General features: G+C 31.9%; 1 protein-coding gene and 1 non-coding gene across 2 annotated transcripts; both read right to left on the bottom strand.

The window, feature by feature from the left end:
* Positions 1–19874: 19874 nt before the first annotated feature.
* On the bottom strand, positions 19875–19946 carry TRNAC-GCA (transfer RNA cysteine (anticodon GCA)). Its single transcript has one exon. It is a non-coding gene; the product is annotated as a tRNA-Cys (tRNA).
* A 1024-nt stretch (positions 19947–20970) lies between these two features.
* On the bottom strand, positions 20971–22110 carry LOC129894578 (putative glucan endo-1,3-beta-glucosidase GVI). The gene is made up of 2 exons (XM_055970276.1): positions 22056–22110; positions 20971–21932 (listed from the first exon to the last, which is right to left on the bottom strand). The coding sequence occupies exons 1-2, from the start codon at positions 22108–22110 to the stop codon at positions 20971–20973; spliced, it is 1017 nt and encodes a 338-aa protein (XP_055826251.1).
* Positions 22111–22903: the final 793 nt, after the last annotated feature.

The following is a 22903-nucleotide window of genomic DNA, read 5'->3' as shown; positions in this document are numbered from 1 at the left end:
GGTTTACTCCGAATTGGAACACTCTTGGACCCCTAGCCTTTTCTTCTCGCTGGATCGTTTTGTGTACTATCCGGAGTATAAGAATAACCAGAGTAGTATTTTTATACTACTAAAACTAAAACTATATTTGAGAAGAAGTATATAGAGAGAAGAAATGCTTAGGAAAGCTTGATGAATAAAATGAGGAAATAAGGTGGGTATTTATAGGTGGGAAAGAGGGACCTAACAATAAATAAAATAATTATAAAGAAAAATCTGAAAATTTAATGGAATATATTGATGTCATGGATGATGTTAAATGGAGGACAATTTATGTCATGCATGATGTCAAATGCATCTAGATGTTTCCATGGTAGGTAAGATGAGTTCTTTTTAACAGAATACTCATTTTCGAAGCTACGTTTGAATAAGATAAATTCCTTATTAGGATTTGGTTTCTTCATAAGAATTGTAGATATGGAAGTCTAGTTTCATATCGTTCAAGAATCAACCAATTTGGAGCAACCTACAGTGAGATATGAATTTTCTTCTATCAACACTCAATTCCGTCACAGCACTATATCTTGCAAAGATTAATTTATTTGACCTACTTATACTCCGAATTTGAAGTTATGTTCTTCATGAAAGTTATAGGTAAGGATGTTGTTATTACCCAGAAATTTGAATCACCTAATTTGGACCAACCTATGAAAAGTTATGCCCAAAATACAGAGGCTGTATTATTTTCATCGAGAATTGAAATACCGACATACAACATTTTAGGGGTTGTTACAATGCTACTATTGAAATTTGAGGTGATTTCGTAAAAAATTGAAGAAATTAAAAATTTGGAGTTCTTGATGTTCTTCATGTGTTCTTGGTGTTCTTGAAGAAGAAGAAAAAAAAGAGTACATTTGATTCAAAACTCCAATAAAAAAGTATTAAATATTGTTTGGGTGGTTTTGCAAAATCAAAATTAAAAAATAATGGCATAGATGAGTCTTTTCTCAAAAGGCAATGACATAAATGAGCTAAACTTTTAACGAATGTCATAAATAAACCTTTTCTCAAAATTTGATGGCATATTTGAGCCTTTTCCCTTTGGTTTTTGATGAAATTTTATATTGGAGACATTTGTATTATGGATAAAGATTTTGAAATAAAATTCAAGTTTTGACCTCCGAGGCTCGGGATTGACTTTTAACTAGATTTTTTATTTGAACTTTTAAATAGCAATATGGATATCAATACACGCATATACTCACATATAGTAAGATCTGGATATATTAGGAGCTTCCTGAGGTGATTCAAAAAGGGAAAATAATGGTATAAGGATTTGTGTTGCGTTTGCTCGACATTCAAGGTATGTTATAGCTTAATTTTTAGACTTGACTTGGGTAATAATTTATTGTATAAAGCATACTAGTTGGTCGTATTTGTGGAACTGGAGATTCAGCGAGATGACTTGATACTATGAAATCTATGTTGGTACTTAGTTGATAGACTTTAACGACTCTTATGGTTATTTTGAGTATTTTGAGTGTTTTTCTTATTTTGCCCCTTTCTATAGTTTTTGTATGTCATTTTTGACCTGTGATTATGATTGGCACTATTTCCAAGGTTATCGTATGAGTATTGAGTGATTTTTTCAGACTTTCAATTTTAAAGGTGAGAAATTTGACCGATGTCAACATTATAGGTTAACGAGCTTGGAATAGAATTTCTGAAAGTTTCATTATGTCCAGAAGGTGATTTTTGAATTAGTTGGATAGTTGGTTATAACATTTCATTTGGTCCATAAAGTGATTTTTAACTTATTTGGATAGTTGGTACAATCACAAGGTGTTTGAAAATGATTTGAGTCTTTTATTGGAATTTTGAGTTTTAAGAACATTAAGTTTGACCACAGTCAACTTTTGATCAACGACGACCACAATTGATGATTTGCTGATTTTGACAGGTCCAAAATATAATTTTTAGTTAATCTGCATATTTGATTTGTTTGTGTGAGGGGGTTTTGAAAGAATCTTGAGGATTCATTTGAAAAATTTATGAAATTGTGATGTTGTTTCAACTGTCATTTGGTGCTTGTGTGCCCTCATTTGTATTTGTGAAAGGTCGACCATGTTTGCAAAAGACTTGATCGTCCTTCGCAATTGCGAGACCTCTATCACATTCACGAAGGAGAGTAGGATCGGAATCGAGGTCACTTGTGCTTCACGTTCACGGGTGGTGGGTCGTGTTAGGGATAGGTTAGGGTCGGGATCGCGGGATCCATTTCATTTAGGATGAGTAATTTCACTGGGCTGATTTAAATTCTCATTTTCAAACTTAGACTTTATAACTCAATTTTGAGAGCTATTGGGATCATAGTTTGGGACAATTTCAATTCGGGTTTTCAAGATTTTTTTATAAGGTATGAATTTAACCTTCGAATTATGCATTCATTACAAATTTATCATCAAAATAGAGTTCAGAATGGGGGATTTTGCCCCAAAGTGAAATTTATTTATTTATTGATTTGGGACCAATTAACAATTCATTTAAGCTGATTTTCAATGTGTGAGTTTTTTATGCTATGAATAAATCAATTTTATAAGAAATCTTCAGATTCGACATAGAGACTTAGGGTTGACTATTTGACTCAATTTTTAAGTTGAACTTTATTGTGGAAATTGGAGGTAAACTTGTTAAGTGGATCTGATCCGGCCCACTTATTTTTTGGCCCATCGGATACCGTGTCTGGCCGAACGACACCCTTAATAGGCCGGGCCAGTCCGGTCCCAACAGTGGAAAAAATGTTTAAAATTTGGCCCATGACCCATTAAGGGTATAGTGTCTGGGCTTAATGAGTCGGGTCGGGTTGGGCCCTTGGGCTTGATTTTTTTTTGTGACATTTATGTATTCGAAAATTTGAGTCAATCATCAATATAGTGTATCGTTATCTATTTAATTTAGAAGTAATTTTAACAATTTGTATATTCACAATATACTATCTATTATTGTGATATATTTAATTATATATTATATATATACTTCCAATCTATATCTAATATACTAACATTATACTATATATTATAGTGATATAATTAATTATATATTATATATATACTTACAAAGTATACCAGATATATTCACAATATACTATTTATTAGTATGTATATACTTATATTATAATATATATACTTACAATGTATATCTAATATACTCACAATATACTATCTATTAGTATGTATATACTTATATTATAATATATATACTTACAATATATATCTAATATACTCACAATATACTATCTATTAGTATGTATATACTTATATTATAATATATATACTTACAATATATATCTAATATACTCACAATATACTATTTATTAGTATGTATATACTTATATTATAATATATATACTTACAATGTATATCTAATATACTCACAATATACTATCTATTATAGTGATATACTTAAATTATATATACTTACAATGTGTATCTAATATACTCACAATATACTATCTATTATAACAATATACTTATGTTATATATTATATATACTTACAATGTATATGTAACAACCCCTAAAACATTGTATGTCGGTATTTCAATTCTCGATGAAAATAATATAGCCTCTGTATTTTGGGCATAACTTTTCATAGGATGATCCAAATTAGGTAATTCAAATTTTTGAGTAACCACAACATCATTACCTATAACTTTTATGAAGAACATATCTTAAGATTCGGAGTTTAAGTAGATTAAATAAATTAATCTTTGCAAGATATAGTGCTGTGACGGAATAGAGTGTTTGTAGAATAAAATTCATATTTCGATGTAGCATGCTCCAAATTGGATGATTCTTAAACTAACTGAAAATAGACTTCTATATCTACAATTCTTATGAAGACACCAAATCGTAATAAGGAATTTATCTTATTCAAACGTAGCTCCAAAAATGGATATTCCGTTAAAAGAGATCTCATCTCACCTACCATGGAAAGATCTAGAATCATTTGACATCATCCATGACATTAAAATTCTCCATTGAATTTTCAAGATCATCCTTTATGATTATGTTTATTTATTGTTAGGTCCCTCCTCCACACCTATAAATACCCACCTTATTTCCTCATTTTATTTATCAAGCTTTCCTAAGCATTTCTTCTCTCTATATACTTCTTCTCAAATATAGTTTTAGTTTTATTAGTATAAAAATACTACTCTGGTTATTCTTATACTCCGGATAGTACACAAAACGATCCAGCGAGAAGAAAAGGCTAGGGGTCCAAGAGTGTTCCAATTCGGAGTAAACCTTCGGATTTAAGGTATGTAAGACTTTCATAGCATTGGATTGAGTTCGTCCATGCGCCCAATATTTAAATTCATTATAATTGAGTTATAGTTGAGTTTTATCCAAATCTTGAATTCTAAATAAATTAATTCTTCTTCTATTGAGTTTGATATATTTATGCATTAATACTATTATTATTGTTATCTCTCATATTATTGGAATTATTGTTCATGGCTACTTTTCCATGAATCCTAATTGATTTGATGTTCATGAATATTTTTACACATGTTTTGAGTAAAGATGATGACTTTTATTATTTTCATTGATAAAAAGAAAGCTATATGAATTAATACTATATATGTATTTTATTTAGTTTTGAAAAAGCAAAAGAGTTGAGTTTGAATGAATTTGAGCAAATGAAATTTTGAGCAAGATGTTTTGATGAGATGTAAATGATGTTTTTGGAAGTATTATGATTGATGAACATGAAATGAGATGAGTTTGAAGATTTAAATTAAAGTCCAATGAGACTAGATGATGAGTTTAATATGAGCACATATTTTGGGAGTAGTATTGAGCACCAAGTTGGGTAAGAATTTAATTGACTCAAACCCCAGAACTACGTAGCCAGCGTAGGATGGAGGCTATGCCTCTTAAGTCCCAAAAAGAAGACTTTGATGAGTGGATCCAAGATGGTGATGTCCTTTACCCTGGCAAGGTATTGGATGGATGTGGCAACGACATCGCTTCGTTGTATCATCGCTAGCTCATAAGTGATGGTTGTCGGTTAGAGAAACTCCCAACTGAGTAAGCATTGCTTATTACTATTATTTTTATTATTATTATTATTATTTTTAAACTTGCATTACATATTGATGTTGAGATGATGTTGAGTTCTGAGCTGAGTTTTCTTGAGAGGAGTTTCTTGATATCTGTCCATACCTTCCTGCCATTTTACATACTCTTACATTCCACGTACTGACGTCATTCGACCTGCATCGTTTTATGATGCAGATACATGTGTTAGAGATCCTCAACAGACGCATCGTTGAAGATCATTATTTTTCAGCTATTTGGTGAGTCCTTCTTGTATTCGGAGGAACTCTTTATCCTTTAATTATTGTTGAGTATCATGTTGCTTTTAAGGTAGCCATGGACATGTCATTGGCACCATCTAAGAGTATTAGAGGCTTCATAGAAATAGTTTAATAATGTAATTGGAGTAGTTCTCCTTTAAAACTACTTCTTCTAAAACAATTTTCTTCTTTCATTTGATGTTGTTAACGGAGAGCCCCTATAAGTATTATTATTAAGTCTTCCGCTGATGAATGAATAAGTAACGAGATCAAGTGGTTCTCTCAGAGGCCAGAGATGGTTTCTGAGTGCCGGCCACGCCTAGGGTATCCTCTCGGGGCGTGACAGTATAACAATTATACCCACAATATGCTATCTATTATAGTGATATACTCATTATATACTCACAACCTACTATCTATTATACTTATATACTTACATTATACTATATATACGTACTATGTATATCAAGTATGCTAACATTATACTATATATTATAGTGATATAATTAATTATATATTATATATATACTTACACATTTTACCAAATATACTCACAATATACTATCTATTTATTTATATATATATATATATATATATAATGTATATCTAATAGACTCACAATATACTATCTATTATAATAATATACTTATATTATATTATATATACTTACAATGTATATCTAATATACTCACAATATACTATCTATTACTTACATTATATATTATATATACTTACAATGTATAACAAATATACTCATAATATACTATCTATTATAATATTATTTTTTAAGTATTGAAATTTTACAGTGACTACAAATTTAATTTTCCTTAGATGATTATGTAAAGTAAAAATAATTATTTAATTGAATCATACAAAATTTATAGGGAAAAAATTAAGAAATGCAAAAATTCAATGAGTCTTTGATTTTATTAATATATTGATAAAATTCAAAAAATACAAGTTATAAACTTACAATTAGTTGTATATAATAAATTATAACTTCTACATATTTTGAATCATTTTTTTCAATTCATCTGTATTAACATTAACAGGAATTGACTCATAAATTTCAAAATCATCAAATTCTTAATTTGGACTAGCTTGTGCCAAAGGATCTCCAATTGATATTATTTCTTCAAGTTTTTCGTCTTCTTCCGTATCTTCTGCTGTTCCTTTATTCCTACACTCTGATCTAATCCAATCTCTAAGACAAGCTAAAACATTCATGGCATTGCTCCCCAAAGAGTGTCGATTGTCTCCGATCTGTTTCCTTCCTTGACTAAATGCGCTCTCTGGTGCAACGATTAACATTGGAACATTTAGCACATCCCTAGCCATGGTTGATAATACTGGATATTATTTTTTATTTTTCTTCCACCATTCCAGTGTAGTGATACTATTGTCATCATAGGTCTCTAGAGTCTGTCTCAAATAATAATTAAGCTCATTTCGATTTATGCTATGTTGTGATGTAGGTTGTATTCTATTCCAAATAGATAAATTAGAAATACCACGGGCAGGCATACCACGTGCCTGCCTTTGAAAAGATGATGGCTCGTCAGAAGGACGGATAGAGAAACAACATGACTAGGGGTAACATTACCAAGTAAATCGATATAATGATTATATAATGTTTGAATATAATCATTTGTATCACTCATCGCCTTAAACATACTAGGATCTTCATCTTTTTCAATCTCTATAAAACTATATATAAGGCGAACACATTCATACATAGTATTCAATTTCATATACGGATTTAACATAGCACAAATTAAATAAATAGGAGGAATAAGAAAAAAAGTATTTTTAAAATTTTTCTATCATTTCAGCAACAACTTCTTTATAATCATCTTTCTTTTTATATTGCATAAGCAATACATAAATATCGCTTAAATAAGCTAAAATATTAGAAAAAGTAGGATAAAAAGCACCGAAAAATTCAAGAGTAGCCAAATGAAATTTTTCTAAAAACATAACAACATCATTAATTTTAGTCCAATCAGATTCTTCCAACATGACTTCGGAAAATTTATATGTATATTGATTAAAAGTTGTAGTTATAAAGGTTTTATAAATATTACAAGTCTTTAAAAAATTATAAGTCAAATTCCACCTAATCTCAATTTCTTCGGGCATTAATCTAGGTCTAAGATTATTTTCCTTGCATTTTTTTTAAATTCTTTAAGTCTAGCTTTTCTATTATTTCATTGAACAAAACCAATCGCATGCTTAATTTTTTCAATTGTTGGCTTAAAAAAATAAAGCTCATCTTTTTATAATTAAATGATATATATGACAAGCACATCTAATATAAAAAATATCTTCTAAAAAGGGGGTGGGGGGAACTCAATTTTTAAAGAATTAATAGCAGCGGTGTTGTTAGATGCATTATCAAAAGAAATACATAAAACTTTGTGTTCAACACCATAATATTTTGCAACTATTGATATAGAATCAGAAATAAATTGTGCATTATGTCTTCGGTCTTCATCATATTGAAATGTTAAAATACGTTTTTGCATAATAAAATTACTATCTAGCCAATGATAAGTAAAAATTAAATAATCATTTTTATTATAGCACGTTCAAGATCAGAAGTAAGTGAAACTCTACATGGAAGATTTGTTAATAACCAACGTAAATAATATGCATATTGTCCATGAAGTCTAAAAATATCTGATCTACAAGTACTTTTAGGAATACCACAACTATCATTTTTGCTATTTCTTCACGGCCCCTCATTTTATTATACATCCCCGTTAATTTTCCAGTCTGTGAGTTTATTCTACCTTGAACTGACCAGTAGCGCCCCATATTCGTTCTTTCCAACCAGGATGCTCATTGTCTAGAGGTCTAGTCAATTGACCCGTTCCACCTCTTTTACCCCCGATCTTATGTTCGAATTTTTTTCTGACATTCTTTACATTGACGTAGTTGTTCCGCCTATGCGTTCAAAATAATGTCATACTCGACTATTTTTTTTTCTTTCTTTTACAGGTCGTGGAGAAAAATTAACAGTTCTAGATTGAGTATTACTTAAATCTACATCAGGACTAGTTGGTGTAACATCCACATTATCATTATCATCTTGTTCTATTTCTACTTCAAATTCATTTATTTTTTCTATACCGTAAGTTTTTTGATATTCATTTTCATTCATATAATGTGCACCTACACCTATTTCTCCAAATTCACTAGGTGGTGCTTCAAGCATACGAGAATAATTTCTACTTACACTACCTCTATCGGAAATACTTTTTTTCTTACTACCACTACCTCCATCGAGAAATAAATTTTTAATATTTTTACCTATATTTTTTAATATATCAATTATGCAAATTAAACTAATAAAAATTATAAATACAAAAATTAAATATTTAAATATACTAGAATTAATTTACTAAATAAAAGCAAGAGAAGGAACGATTATACCAAATTGCCGGAATCAAACAAAGAATCATAAAATTGATAAAATGTTGAACACTTGAAAGTTGAAAACTTCTACTTGATGTTGCTAATTGCAAAATATAATAAAAGATTGATATCACCTTAAGAGAGAATTGAGAAATTGAGAGAATTAGATGATTGTTGGTGGAAAAAAATGATTAAATTTTGTATGTGTTTATAGAAAAAAATTGATTAATAATTTTATTTTTTTAAAAAAAAGGTCATTTTTGGCCAATTTTCAGAAATGACCGTTGGGCCAACGAGGGCCCAATGGCTATTTCTGAAAAAGTGTCCCAAACGGTCTTTTTTGAAAAAAAATAAAAATCGAATTGAGCCGGTGGATCGGCTACTGATCCCTTACTGGGTCGGTCTTACCAGTCCAGGCCAAAAAAATAGATCAGACCGGCCCAAATTATTTTTAAAATGAGCCAATACCCTATCTGATCCCCATGCCAAAACCTTAATGGACCGGTTTTAAGAGGCTGAAAACCGGGCCACCTGACCCAGTTGACACCCCTAGTTGGAGGGACCGTATTGAAGAGGGATGGAAAGACAACAATTATCAAAATTGGAGTTTCAATCCCTATGTTTGACCGATAGGACTAATGTATTAATAACCTATCCAACTCCACCTTACCAAAATCGTGAATCAACTAGTAATCCCGCTAGTTCTAAAATTGAAGATATGTTGTCAAAGGTATTGAAGATTCAAGATAGGTCTGACACAAATATATATGAAGGAGACATGTCAACTTGTACCTACTTACCTTCACTTTTATCAAACAACTTGAGACTCAAATGAGCCCAATTTCCTAATTCTTCCTAAACCCAAGGTAAAAGGGAGCTCTTCCAAGTGACATAATTGCCAACCCAAAGAATGATGGTGTGGATGCATCTCATCGTCTTATCTTTACTACGAGAAATGAGAGGGTGCTTTAAGGAGAGAAATTTGATGATACGGGGTCTCTACTTAAAAAGGTGACGGAAGAAATGAGCCTTAAGAATGAGGATTATGTCTTGATTGATGATTGTGTTAATAAAGATGTAAAATTCCAAGAGGCAAATAATAAGGAGATGGAGAAAAATGGGGGGAATCCTGAGGCCTTAAAGTCTATTCCTATGCCTCTTCTTCCTTTTTCAGAAAGATAAGAAAATAAAGTGAAAGATGGCAGATTCAACAAGTTCCTAGAGATGCTCAAGTCAATAACAGTGAACATCCTGCTTGTTGAGGCTTTTGAGCGAATTTTGGGTTATGATAAATTCATGAAAGACATGATTACAAAGAACAGACAAGCGATTTGAGATGGTAGATAGTACACAATTGGTAGAGCCATTGTTTCAAGCTCTCTAGTTAAGATCCTGTTGACTTCACCATTTCATGCACTATTTGGGTGTTCCACTTTGTTACGACCCTTTATGATCTAAGGGAAAAGTATCAACTTAATGTCTTGCATCACTTTAAGAAGTTAGTTTTGGAAAATCCTCGATCTAGCTATAACTATGAGGTTTCCTTTTAATGTATAGAATAGTGAAGAGATGTATGTCCTTGTGAAAATGGACAAGTCCATCTTTTCCACCGACCTCGTGATACTAAACTGTGAAGTATCCATAATTTTGGATAGGTCTTTCTTAGCCACGAGAACATCATCTATTTGTTTAAGCAGAACCTTGTTCTATTTTTGGCATCTTCTTCTTTTTTCTTATTGTTTTCAATCAATCTTTCACTAATAGTAGGATTATTGTTCTCCTTTTTGTTCCTAGAGTCTGGGTGGTAATATTTTCCTCTTGTGATCCTTCACCTTATTATTAGTAATAAGTTTAAGTTCCATGCTCTTGTTGACATTACTCTCCTCATTGTCATTAATTTTTTATTTGTTCTCCTTCCTTATTCTGTAATCATTAGTGACTACTAAAAAACTCTAAAATGACCTCAAGAAAGAAAAAAATCAACATCAGTAGGTCAGTCTTAGACTATAATACAAAATCGATCCCTTGAGGTCAAAAAATAATTTTGTAAAAATATTATAGTAATTAATGAACCTGTTGAGGTTAGTCTTTGTTTTTATTAAAAAATAAATTATTTAAAGGAACTGATATGTTATATCCCATATTTTTTTATTATTTTTTTTCACAATAGGACATTTTTGGGATAACGGTAACAAGTCAAGGGCAAGACTATGTTTGATTTTGTTGGATACATAATTCTTATGACTAAATTGGGATGTGGAAATATTGAAAAAGTTTAAGGGTAAAATTGGAATTTCACATGTGGAAATACTATAAAAGGTTAAGGGCAAAAATTGGAATTTCAACTTGGAAATATTAGAAAAGGTGAGGGGCAAAATGGTAATTTCACCTAGGGATCTTTATATCTTCCAACTCCTAGAATATTCAAGATAATCGGAAGAAGATAGAAGGAGAAAAACAAAGAAAGAAGAGAAAACATAGAGAGAAGATCGGACAAGCCTAGGGAAATTTTGGTCCTTGAAATCTTATTCCAAAAATTATAATTTCTTGGTATTTCCACTAAATCAAGGGTCCTCTATAACATGGTAAATTTATTTTGGAAGATAGAAGGCTTATTTGGTTGATTTGGAGCTTTGATTAAGTGAAGAAGTTAGTAGGAAAATGTAAGAATTAATCCAATTTCATTATGTTATGAAGTTTGTTTATGTTGTAGTAAGTAGAGATGTGTAGAATCCATGGAAATATGGAAGTTATATGGTTGGATTTTGACATATGAATAAGTTATGTGTATGTAAGATTGTTGGCAAGAAGACTTGAATTTTTGTGTAGTATTTTAGTAGTAGTTATGGAGTAGTAGTTATGGTAAAAAATTTATGTTGGAATTGGAAGTTGAATGAATTTATTGAAGTTGGAAATATGGGTTAGGTGATGAAATAGAAAAAATTAAGTTTGTATAATTTATTAGTTGTTGTTATGATTTTTGGGATATAAATGAAGTTTATATGGTGTAAGTTGGTATTAAAATAGTTTGTAGGGATTATGCCCTTAAAGGATGATTTTGTAATATTATGAAAATAAAGTTGTTAAAGTGTGGATTATTGTTGTTGATTATGAAGTTGAAAGAAGAAAATGAATTATAATAATTTTGTTGCATTTATGAAATTTTTGGGTGAAATATGGAATTGATGAATATTGGATAGTTTACTTGGAATATTTTTCACTTATGTTGGAATGAGTTGAAATTAATTATGAACATGAAATATTCATATTTATTTGGAAATGCAAAGTTGGGTTGAAAGTTATTGCACTATTTGGAAAAGAAAGCAATTTATGTTATGATGCATTTTAAATTGATTGTTGATGGTATTGGTGTTGTTGTTGGCTTGGTTGTTGACATTGTGGCCGAGTTAAAATCTCGGGGTTATTGTATATATAAGGGAGATGCTGCAGAAATTTTTGTAGACAAGTATTGGTTAAGATTGGAGTCTTAAAGTCTTATGAATAGTAATTGATAAATGTGACCAATTGTAGATTTTGGAAAAAACGAGAATTGAATTTGGAGAAGTGTGAAAAGCCAATAAGGTATGTAAAACTTTACTTTTTCTTCTATTGGCATGTCTTAGGTGTAATAGGTTTGGATACGAGCCTCGGGGATGACTCTACTCTTCGGAATCGATACCTAAATTTGACCATTTTCTATTCAGTAGAATTAAATTAAGTATTTATGAATATTTTTGAAAAAGTTGTCTAAACCTCTAGAATTTGCACAAATAGGACCCGACTATATTGAAACTCTTATAAATAATGTTATGAATGTTAACACCTATAATTTCGATACGCCACCTCATTTGTTCGAGGTGGGCCCTACTATTTCGAATTTTTCTTTGTTATTCCGTTTGACTTATATTAGTTAGAATTTAAAGGAAACTCTTTGCTACTCTTCCAAATATCATATGACTAATTATTCCGTTAAGTCCCATAATATATTTTGAAATACGGAAATAATTCTAACTACCTGCTTTAACTTCTTTAACTATCTTAACACTCCCCTTCAAGTTAGGAGGTGCAAATATGTTCAAAACTCCTAGCTTGGACATTAGATGCTCATGTTGAGCTCTGGACAGTCCTTTTGTCAATATGTCAGCAGGTTATTCTTGAGTTGGTAGATAGTCGACTTTAATCATGCCTTGTTGCAGCTTTTCTCTAATGAAGTGGCAATCAATTTCTATATGCTTTATTCTTTCGTGATATATTGGATTTGCAGCAATTTGAATTGCTGCCTTGCTATCACTGAACATCTGCACTGGTACCTCAACTTCAGCTTCTACCTCCTTCAGCATTCCTAATACCCAAACAATTTCTAAGACAGTTGAAACCATGCTTCTATATTCAGCTTCAGCTGAACTCCTTGAAATTGTGGTCTATTTCTTGGCTTTCCATGAGTTCAATGACTTTTACATCTTGATCAAGTATCTTGTGACTGATTTTCTGGTGAGTGGACAAGCTGCCCAGTCTGCATCACAAAAGGCAGTGACTTGATTATCTGAGTAACTGGACAGTAGTATACCTTGTCCAGGTTGCCTTTTTAAATATCTGACTATTCTTAGTGCAGCTTCCATGTGAGATTTCTTTGGCTGATTTAGGAACTGGCCTAGTGTCTGAGAGCTGAAGGATATGTCTGGCCTGGTCATATTAAGATATAATAGCTTTCTTATGAGTTTTTGATATGCTGCTTGGTCTACCAGAGGGTCATCTTCTTGCTTCTTGTTCACATGATCATCATACTGTTTTGAGGTTAGTTTAAGATTGACATCTATAGGTGTTCCTGCTGACTTGGCTGCTGTCATTCCCACCTCTGCTATAAGCTCTAAAGTGTACTTCCTCTGGTGCATAAGTACTCCTTCTGTTGATCTGGTGAACTCAATTCTCAAAAAGTATCTGAGTTCCCCTAGGTCCTTCATCTTGAAGGCCTTTGTAATGCATTTTTTGTTTCCTCTATCAGCTTTAAGCTACTGCCAGTTATCAACATATCATCTATATATACAAGTATAATCACAATACCTTCTGCTGCTTTGTTAATGAATAGGGAGTAATCATATTGACTTTGTTTGAACTTGAGAGAGATGAGTGCTTCAGTGAGTTTGTGGTTCTACTGCTTTGGAGCTTGTTTGAGTCCATATAGGAGTTTTTTCAGTCTACAGACCTTCTCCCCTTGACTGACAATTCTCTGAGGGAGTTGCATATATATTTCATCCTTCAGGTCCCTATGTAAAAATGCATTGAAAACATCCATTTGATGAATGGGTCATTTCCTGGAAGTTGCAATGGATAACACAGTTTTGACAGTCACCATTTTGACCATTGGAGAAAAAGTTTCTTTATAATCAATGCCTTCTTGTTGATTGTAGCCCTTAGCAACTAGTCTTTCTTTGAACCTTTCTATTTCACTTGTTGATTTGTATTTAACTTTAAAGATCCATCTACAACCAATGGCTTTCTTCCGTGTAGGTAAGATGTAATCTCCCAGGTGTTATTGTTGTCTAAAGCCTGGAGCTTTGCCTGCATAGCTTCAACCCACCTTGGGTCCTTGATGGCTTCTGCACAGCTTGTGGGTTCTGTCACAGATACAGTAGCAGCAATAAAGCACTGATAAGAGGGTGAAAGATGAGAATAACTCATATAGTTGGATAAGGGATACTGAACATCCTGCTTTGCATTTAAGGAAATAAAATCCTCCAGCCATATATGAGGTTGTTTAGCTCTTGTAGATCATCTAGTCACAGCAGGGCCTTCAGAGCTAGGTACATTAGTTGCAGATTGCTGCACACACTCATGTTCAGGTTGTTGCATACATGAATGGTCATCACATGTATCTATACATGCCTTTACTCCTTCTAATACTGTTGATGGAGCATTACTTGAGACTATGGGATGAGCTAGATGATGTAGTGCTTGATCAATTTCACCTGACTCTTGCAGGTTATCCACAAACATCTTCTATTGAGTAGAACTGTCAGCTTTGGCAAAAGGGAATATATCTTCCCTAAAGATAACATCTCTACTCACAAAGAAGGTGTTGGTGTGCAAATCTCTGATGTATAATACCCTGTGCTTTAAACATGCTATCACATACTAAGTTAACAAATTCAGTGCCATTGTCTGACCTTAGGACTTTGACTACTTTACCAAACTAATTGTGAGCATATTGAAAAAATATTTTAAGAGATACACAGGCATCTAACTTTTGTTTAAGTAAAACAGCCAGGTTATTCTTAAGAAGTCATCAACAATTGTGAGAAAGTATTTATTATCATCAAATGTAGGTGTATGATAGGGTCCCCAAATGTCAGCATGTATCAATTCAAAACAACTACTACTTTTGATATTGCTGGATGAAAAAACAGGTCTGGTTTGCTTTGCAAATGGACAAACTAAACACTTGGACGCCTTACACATATTGTCTTTATTTACAGTGAACTCTTAGGAAGAACAGCTGAGGACACATGTCCAAGTTTTTGATGCCATAGCTCCATGTCTGACTCCTTTCCTGGTGAATGAGCAGTGTCAATAGCATGTGCAGATTTATTATTATTAGTGAAGTTACAATGAGCTAGTTGTCTCCACGGCATACATATGCCTCCTTCTTCTCTACCAACTTCCTTCACCTTCCTAGTTTAGAGTTTCTGGAAAATACAAAAATCAGAGAAGAAGGAGACTGAGCAGCCTAACTCCTTTGTTATTTTACTAACATACAATAGGTTGTACTTGAACTCTGGTATATGGAACATATTAGTAATTACACTTCTAGCTGACAGACTACAGGAACTAATGTGAGTTACTTGTGTGCTACCCCCATTTGGCAAGTATACATCTTTAGGTTGTCAAGCTTTAGCACAGACTCCTTTTGTAGCATATCTAGTTTAGAAACCATATGGTTTGTTGCACCTGTATCAACAATCCACACATCACTATTTTCAGTAACAAATAGAGTTGTACCTACAGTGTTTGCCTTATTGTAGTCAGATGTATCAGTTCTTAATCCTGATTGTTGAGTTATTATCTTGAGAATGTGTTCATATTGATCTTTTGTGAATGTGCAGCCCTGAAGTAATTGTTTGATATCCTTCTCAGCTTGACTTATTGTCACCTTGGAGTTAGGAGCTTCAACTGAAACTTTGTCTGCAAGATGTTGAGTCGTGATATTCCTGTTCCACATTGAGTTATCAGTTACATTTGTGTTCAAGACATATGAGAAATTAGCCTTAGCTGATTGTTGAGGTTGGCTAGCCAAGCCAATGGTATCTATATAAGCAGTGTTTGCATTTTAGATCTTCCTCTTGGATTTAAAGTCTGGAGGATATCCAACCACCTTATAGCAGGATTCTTTAGTATGACCTCGACACTTGCAAAAGTCACAGATTAGTAGTGTATTCTTCTTGAACCTATTACTGACACCTAAGCTACTACCACCTTTGGAATACATTGCAGCTGTCTATGATGTATGAATGTAATCCTAGGTTATTGATGCCTGTAACAACAGATTTTTGGCTCTCATCTCCTACTATCATAGCATATGCTTGATTTATAGTTGACAGGGGATCTATCATGAGTATCTGACTTCTAGCCTAATGATATATGTCATTCAATCCCATTAGGAACTGATATAGTTTTTGTCTATTCATGTGAGCTACAAATCCTTTGGACTTCTCACAGTTGCAGTAGGGTAAGGGCACTAGTACTTCAAACTCGTCCCACAATGCTTTCAACTTTGTATAATATACTGATACAAAGGCAGTACCTTACTGTAATGAGGTAATTTCTTTGTGTAGACTGTAAGTTCTTGATCCATCAACTCTATCAAATCTCTCTTGCAGATCAGTCCACACACTCGAGGCACTTGAGGCAAAAGCAATTCCACTTAGCAGACTCTTTGAAACTGAGTTCATCAACCACGAAAACATAATAGCATTCACCCTTTCCCATTGTCCCCACAGTTCTTCAACATACATTTCCTTTCTGCATGTTCCATCCACTAATCCTAGCTTATTTCTCTCTAACAAAGCAAGTTTAATCGATCGATTCCACAAGGTGTAGTTTTCCACCCCTTGTAGCTGAAAAAAATGAGACTAATTCCACTCACATCCGTAGGGCTAAGGAATAGGGGTAATTGTAGTCAATACCTTGCCCAATGCTATTTGCAGAGCTTGTAGACGCATGTACACCAACTCGTTGCACATTGAACTGAGTTTGATTGAGATTTTGACTTAGATCTGGAATTGTTGCTTCGACTGTCATTGTTGCTTCAATCTTTTTCTTTGAGTTTTGTTGCGGAAAAACACTTGTTGTTTGCAGATTTCAGCTTCACTGGAGCTTAGATCCAAAACATAGCTTTTGATCGGACGAATCTTTGACTCTTATCTAGAGTCTTTGACTCAACTATGAACACTTTTTTTGCAGTGTTCACTGCTCTGATACCATGTAGTTCTTTGAGAGTGAGTACTCAGACACACAACAACACACAGAGATGATAAGAGGAAGAAAATGATGAAGATGAAGGTAAGAAGGATGAGAGAGAACAGAGAATGTGATTTTGTTTTTGGGGGCTGAAAATGCCCTAAGTATGTACAAAGTATCATTAGCCATATATATATACACAGCTAACTAAGTGTTAACTATCTAACTAATTCAGTTAGTTAGTTCTAACTATCACCTTGTAAATGACCATACTGCCCCTAATTCTAACTACCTGCTTTAATTTCTTTAACTATCTTAACACCATGTATATCTCACCTCAGTCTTGATGACTCTTTTGCATTATTTATTTACGAGGCTAATTTTTTTTTAAACTCGACATTCATCAAGATTGTAAACTCTAATTCACCATGGCTTATTCGATCTTCTTAACCACATTGTAGTCTTGAAAGCACGCTGGAAAGGATTATTGAATACAAACGTTGAAGATTATGAAGAATTTTGCCATGATGAATTAAGAGTTTAAGGGCTAGATGAATGTCAATGTGGCCACTTTTCATACGGGTATGTATGATAAATTTAATTTTATTAGACGTATAGCAGAAATGACATGTTTCGTGAGCTTCAATCGAGTGTATAAGTCACATTGATGCTTTTGGAACTTAGTTTTTCTAAAAAATAAAAATAAAAAATAAAAAATAATTCTAGTTAATAAATTCAATCATGCACAAACGAGTGAAATGAAAAGGGCGAAAAGCATCATTAGAATGGAACTCAAAGAGCTTTCACTACTAAAAAAGACAAAAAAAATAAAAAATCGACCTCAAAAATAAATATTAAAAAATGGATTTCGAGTGGTCGATTTAAACTAGATATATTTTTCATTATTTTTAATAAAATTAACTTTCGGAGGTTGATTTTCTAGCGGAAAAAAAATTGAGAAAGTTTAAAGCCGACCTTAGGTTGGTTTTAAATACCGTAAAAGCTTAATTAAAATTAATACCTATCTCTGGAGATTAGTATTATTTTGTTAAAAAAAAAATTGAAAATTGACCACCGAAGGTCGGTATTGTTAATTAAAAAGGTCAACCTTTTTAGCAATGTCTACCTTTTGAGATTGGTATTATTTTAAGAAGGAAAAAGTGTGATATACCCCTCAACTTTGTAATTTAGAATTGATATATTTTTAATTATGAAAGTGACTCATATTTACCCATATTGTTCCACAAATGATTCACATATATTCTTTTCTTCTAACGGAAGTAAATTAATTTTTTAAAGTTTTTTATTAAAAAATAATACATATAGAGGTATATATTTTTTTTTCATGCATGAATTATTTTTTGACTTCTTTGACTATCATTATTTGAGTTTATAATTCTTATTTTCTTTTTTTCTTTCATTTTTTTGGTGTAAAAATTAGAGAAATAAAAATAGTGTGAATAGAAAAAAGAGAAAAAAGTAAAAAAAAAATTAAAAGTATTTTTTTGCAACTATATTGTAATTTAAAACTAATTTTTTCTGTTATATTGTAATTTAGCTTTTGTATCTTTAAAAATAATTTGGGGCATATATAATAAATTTAACAAGAAAAGTAGTGAGAAAAATAAATTTGACCATCAAAATAATAAATCCAAATTAGCCATTGAATCAAAAAAGTAAAAATAAAAATAAATTATGTGTGAGAAGGATCAAATATATCTCTATATGCATTATTATTTTAATAAAAAACTTTAAAAAATTAATTTTTTTAGTTTCCTTAGAGGAAAAGGGTATATGTGAGTCATTCGGATAACAATATGAGTACATATCAGGGGCTATGCAGAGGGTGGTCACCGGGTTCACGTGAACCCATGCTTCCCTCTCGAAATCATATATAGTGGTGTTATATTTTTTTTAAAAAATATTTAAATATAGATATGTGAACCCACACTCAGTATCATATAATGTAAGATTAGGTGCACCTTTCTAAATGAGGTTAAAAATTTGAATCTTATACCTATCTTGATATTTTTTCTTTTTTAATATTAGGTAACACCTCTCTAAGTGATTTTTGATAGCACTTTTTGCGTTTTAACTAATATTTTTTTTATTTTGCTTTAGTCTTTCAAAATTTTTCAGGTTTATCACATTGAAAATTACTATTTTTTTTAGCATTGTATAATTTGCTTATAACTAAACCAAATGTGTATATTAAAACAAGTAGTACTATATGATACAACATACAATCAATGGGTTCAACTAATCTCAATACCTTTGGCATATATGGAATATAACTATATATAAAAAAAATTACTATTTGAAATAGATAAGAATTAGTTTTGGACCTATAATTTTAAAATTTAATCAATTTTTAGTGATAAGAATATAAATGTCAAACCGATTAAATTTATATTTTAGGTTCATCTTTCGTAATAGTGCACACATTCCCTCAAAATCTTAAATACACCTCTGATATATATGAGTCACTTTTATAAAAAATATTATATTAATTTAAATAACAAAAATGAGGAGTATATCATGTCATTTTTCCTGAAACAAATGAAGATTTAAGAAACTAAAGCTGTGGGATAAGAAGAAAAGGACAGTAAATGCAAGACTTGCATGAAGGCCAAAATAAGGGAATGCGGAAAGCAAAACTTAAAAAGGGCCCAACCGGGTTCGAACCGGTGACCTCTTGATCTGCAGTCAAATGCTCTACCACTGAGCTATGGACCCATTGTTGGTAATACGAAAACAAGGTTTATATTTATATAGTCTAATAATTAAGATAGCTGTTTTTTTTCCTTATAAAGTAGGAGTATTTTCAGGTCAAACTTTTATCCAATATATGGTTATTTTGTATACTTAGTTAGGAGAAAATTGGGATAAAAACAAGGGATCTTCAAGGCAGATTTATTAATTGTTTACTCTTCTTAGCCAGTATATATATCGATTAAACATTCGTTGGCTATTCTTAGTTAATCAGTTGGGTGGATGGCTAGAACATGGAGAAATCAACAGTAAGACAATTGTGTTACTGTCAAGGGATGTTGATGCAATAAAAGTTTGCTGGAGACATTCAAATTAATGTTACACGTAGAGATTGGAAGAGAGAATTAATCAATTGATCAAGCAACGGGTTTTGACATACAAAGAGATTGAAAAAATAAGTAGATAGGAAGGGAATTAAAGAAAGTAAAAACATAAGAAGGGTGGAGTCCTAGGGTGTGTATGGTACGGAGGAAAACATTTTCTTGAAATACAACAGTGTTTCTTATTTGTTTTCTAATGTTTGGTAGGTAAGCACAAAAATATTATCTCAAAAGTATTTACATGTTACTGACAAAACAGTAGAGAAAATATCTTTCAACTATTTTAACTAACCAAGCATGAAAAAATTAGAAGTATGGATTTTGCAAACAGTGTACAAGATGCCAAATCTCCAAGTTTTTAAGCTTGGTCATATATTTACTTGGCTGAATTATGTGACAGAAACGAAATACTCTCCTATAAAACATAAACATACTATAAATCAATAAAATGGGACAACAATTTCGTTACAAATTTTCCAAATATATAGAATTGATCAGACTTAAACTGCTGAAAACATATGCCATTATATCTTACTTTTGAATCGGTACATCGAAACATAAGTAAACACAAATATTAAAAAAAACAAAGTACTGGTAGTATTAGAAAATTATATAATCCCTAATGGAGGAACCAATCGAGGTGTTGGTGCCTATGCTATATATCCACATCAATTCTTCTTGGGTGTAAAGTTGACGTGATAAACTTCAGTCATATCGGGGTAGAATAAACCAAAATTCTCCTCGACACCAGCAGGCTTTTGGTTCTCGTTGAACAGAGCAAAAATGTACGTCTCCACATCTTTTCCAGGCCTCCTAGGAGTTCCTTGTCCAGATGAAACATGTGCAATCAAATTGTTTGCATATGTTTGTGCATTGTCTATAGTTGCATAAACATCGCCAGCACTCGGCCATCCTGTTTCCGTAACCACAACGTTTAGCGTTGGTTGTCCAACTTTTTCCAATGCCGCATACAAAGAGTCCACCATTGCATCAAACAAGTTATTGTATTGGAATTGTCCGTCACTTACAACCGAACCCGTATTTTTTATAAGTGCATAATCTAATTGAATTTGAGCAGAATTTCCAGCATAGGCAAAATAAGGATAGACATTAGCCAGTAACGGATATTGCTTTGTAGCTAAAAATTGCGCAATTGGTTGTAGGAATTGGTTGGCATCCTCGGAGAAGGCGCCATTCGAAGGAGGATACGAGGTTCCTAAAACTTGTAACGAGATTGTTGTCGTAACGGGTATATAATAGTTAGAGGCCGCTCTAATTGCTGAGTCTAGATTTTGCATCGCTCCTAATACAAAAGTTGCTAATGGTCCTGGTATCACTTCATTACCTACTGATATTTGAGTAAATTTAATAAGTGAAGCATATGGAATAACGTTAGTGAGTACCCAATTTGTTGCAAATGTTGGATCACTTGCTAGTGCTTGCAAGTCTTCATTTCGAGTACCAAGAATTACTGAAATGGCAGAAACCTCTAGTGCCTTTAACACATCCGGGTTCGGATCGAAAATTCGGATCTTTTGAATGTTTCTGGACTTTAAGAGATTGATAACTTGGGCTGGTGGTGGTAGATTATTTCCCAGAAGCCCATAGTTCACACCAATTCCTTCAAAACCTTTTTGAAAAAAAAAAAAAAAGAGGATTAGTAATTTGATTAAATTAATAATAATAATAATATACGTAAACTAAAGTTTTCGTTAAATAACAGAGTTATTAATAAGTTGAACTGTTAACTTACCGAAGCTTAAAGTTACAGAAGCAAAGACAAATAACAAGACGCAAAGACGCTGCATGATTGATAATATATATAAATATATGAAGAGCTCTCTAGTTTTGATTCACAAAGTACGAGTTGGAGAAATGGTTATATTTATATGTGTGAATCCTTGTACTAAAAATACTAGTAAATACTTTTAATTATATGTGTGAATCCTTGTACTAAATTAACATAGTACTAAATATTTTACCATCAATGCTGGATCTTTATTTAATTATTTTTCCCTTTTTTTTTGGGCATGAGGTGGCGGATCTTTATTTATTTAAGTTGCCTTGTTTGGCCTGAGTATTAGTTATAATAATTATCAAGTGCATGCCAAAAGTAAGGATCGGCTACTGATGTTAATACAGTTAATTAATTATTCCAAATCCATTTATGAGTTATGACCGGTGGTAAGGTCCTACAAATCGATAAATCGCACCAAATCGACAAATCGAACTAAACAGAAAAAAAAATCCTACTAGTGATTTGATTTGACTTGGTTTGGTGTTTGAAAAAAAAATCCGATCATTATAGGGTTGGTTTGGTTTTAACTAAAAAAAGTCAAACCGAACCCAAACCAACCCGATTATAGATATACTACTTTTAAATTATGTTATACATAAAAATATTTATTAAAATGTAATTTATAAATATTTTTTAAATTTTTTTTATAATTTTTGTTTTCTTTTTTACATTTAGATTTGGACTTGAGAAGCTCATTTAAATAATATACAAAAAAGCCCATCTTAGATATTATGAAAAACCCGAGAAAAATTAATATAGAAAAATCCGACTTTTATTGATTTGATTTGATTTATAGATTTAAT

This window comes from Solanum dulcamara, chromosome 7 (genome assembly GCF_947179165.1).
Source record: "Solanum dulcamara chromosome 7, daSolDulc1.2, whole genome shotgun sequence".
Taxonomy (NCBI): domain Eukaryota; kingdom Viridiplantae; phylum Streptophyta; class Magnoliopsida; order Solanales; family Solanaceae; genus Solanum; species Solanum dulcamara.
Note: the sequence above shows the minus strand (reverse complement) of the source record. Positions and strands in the feature narration are given on the sequence as shown.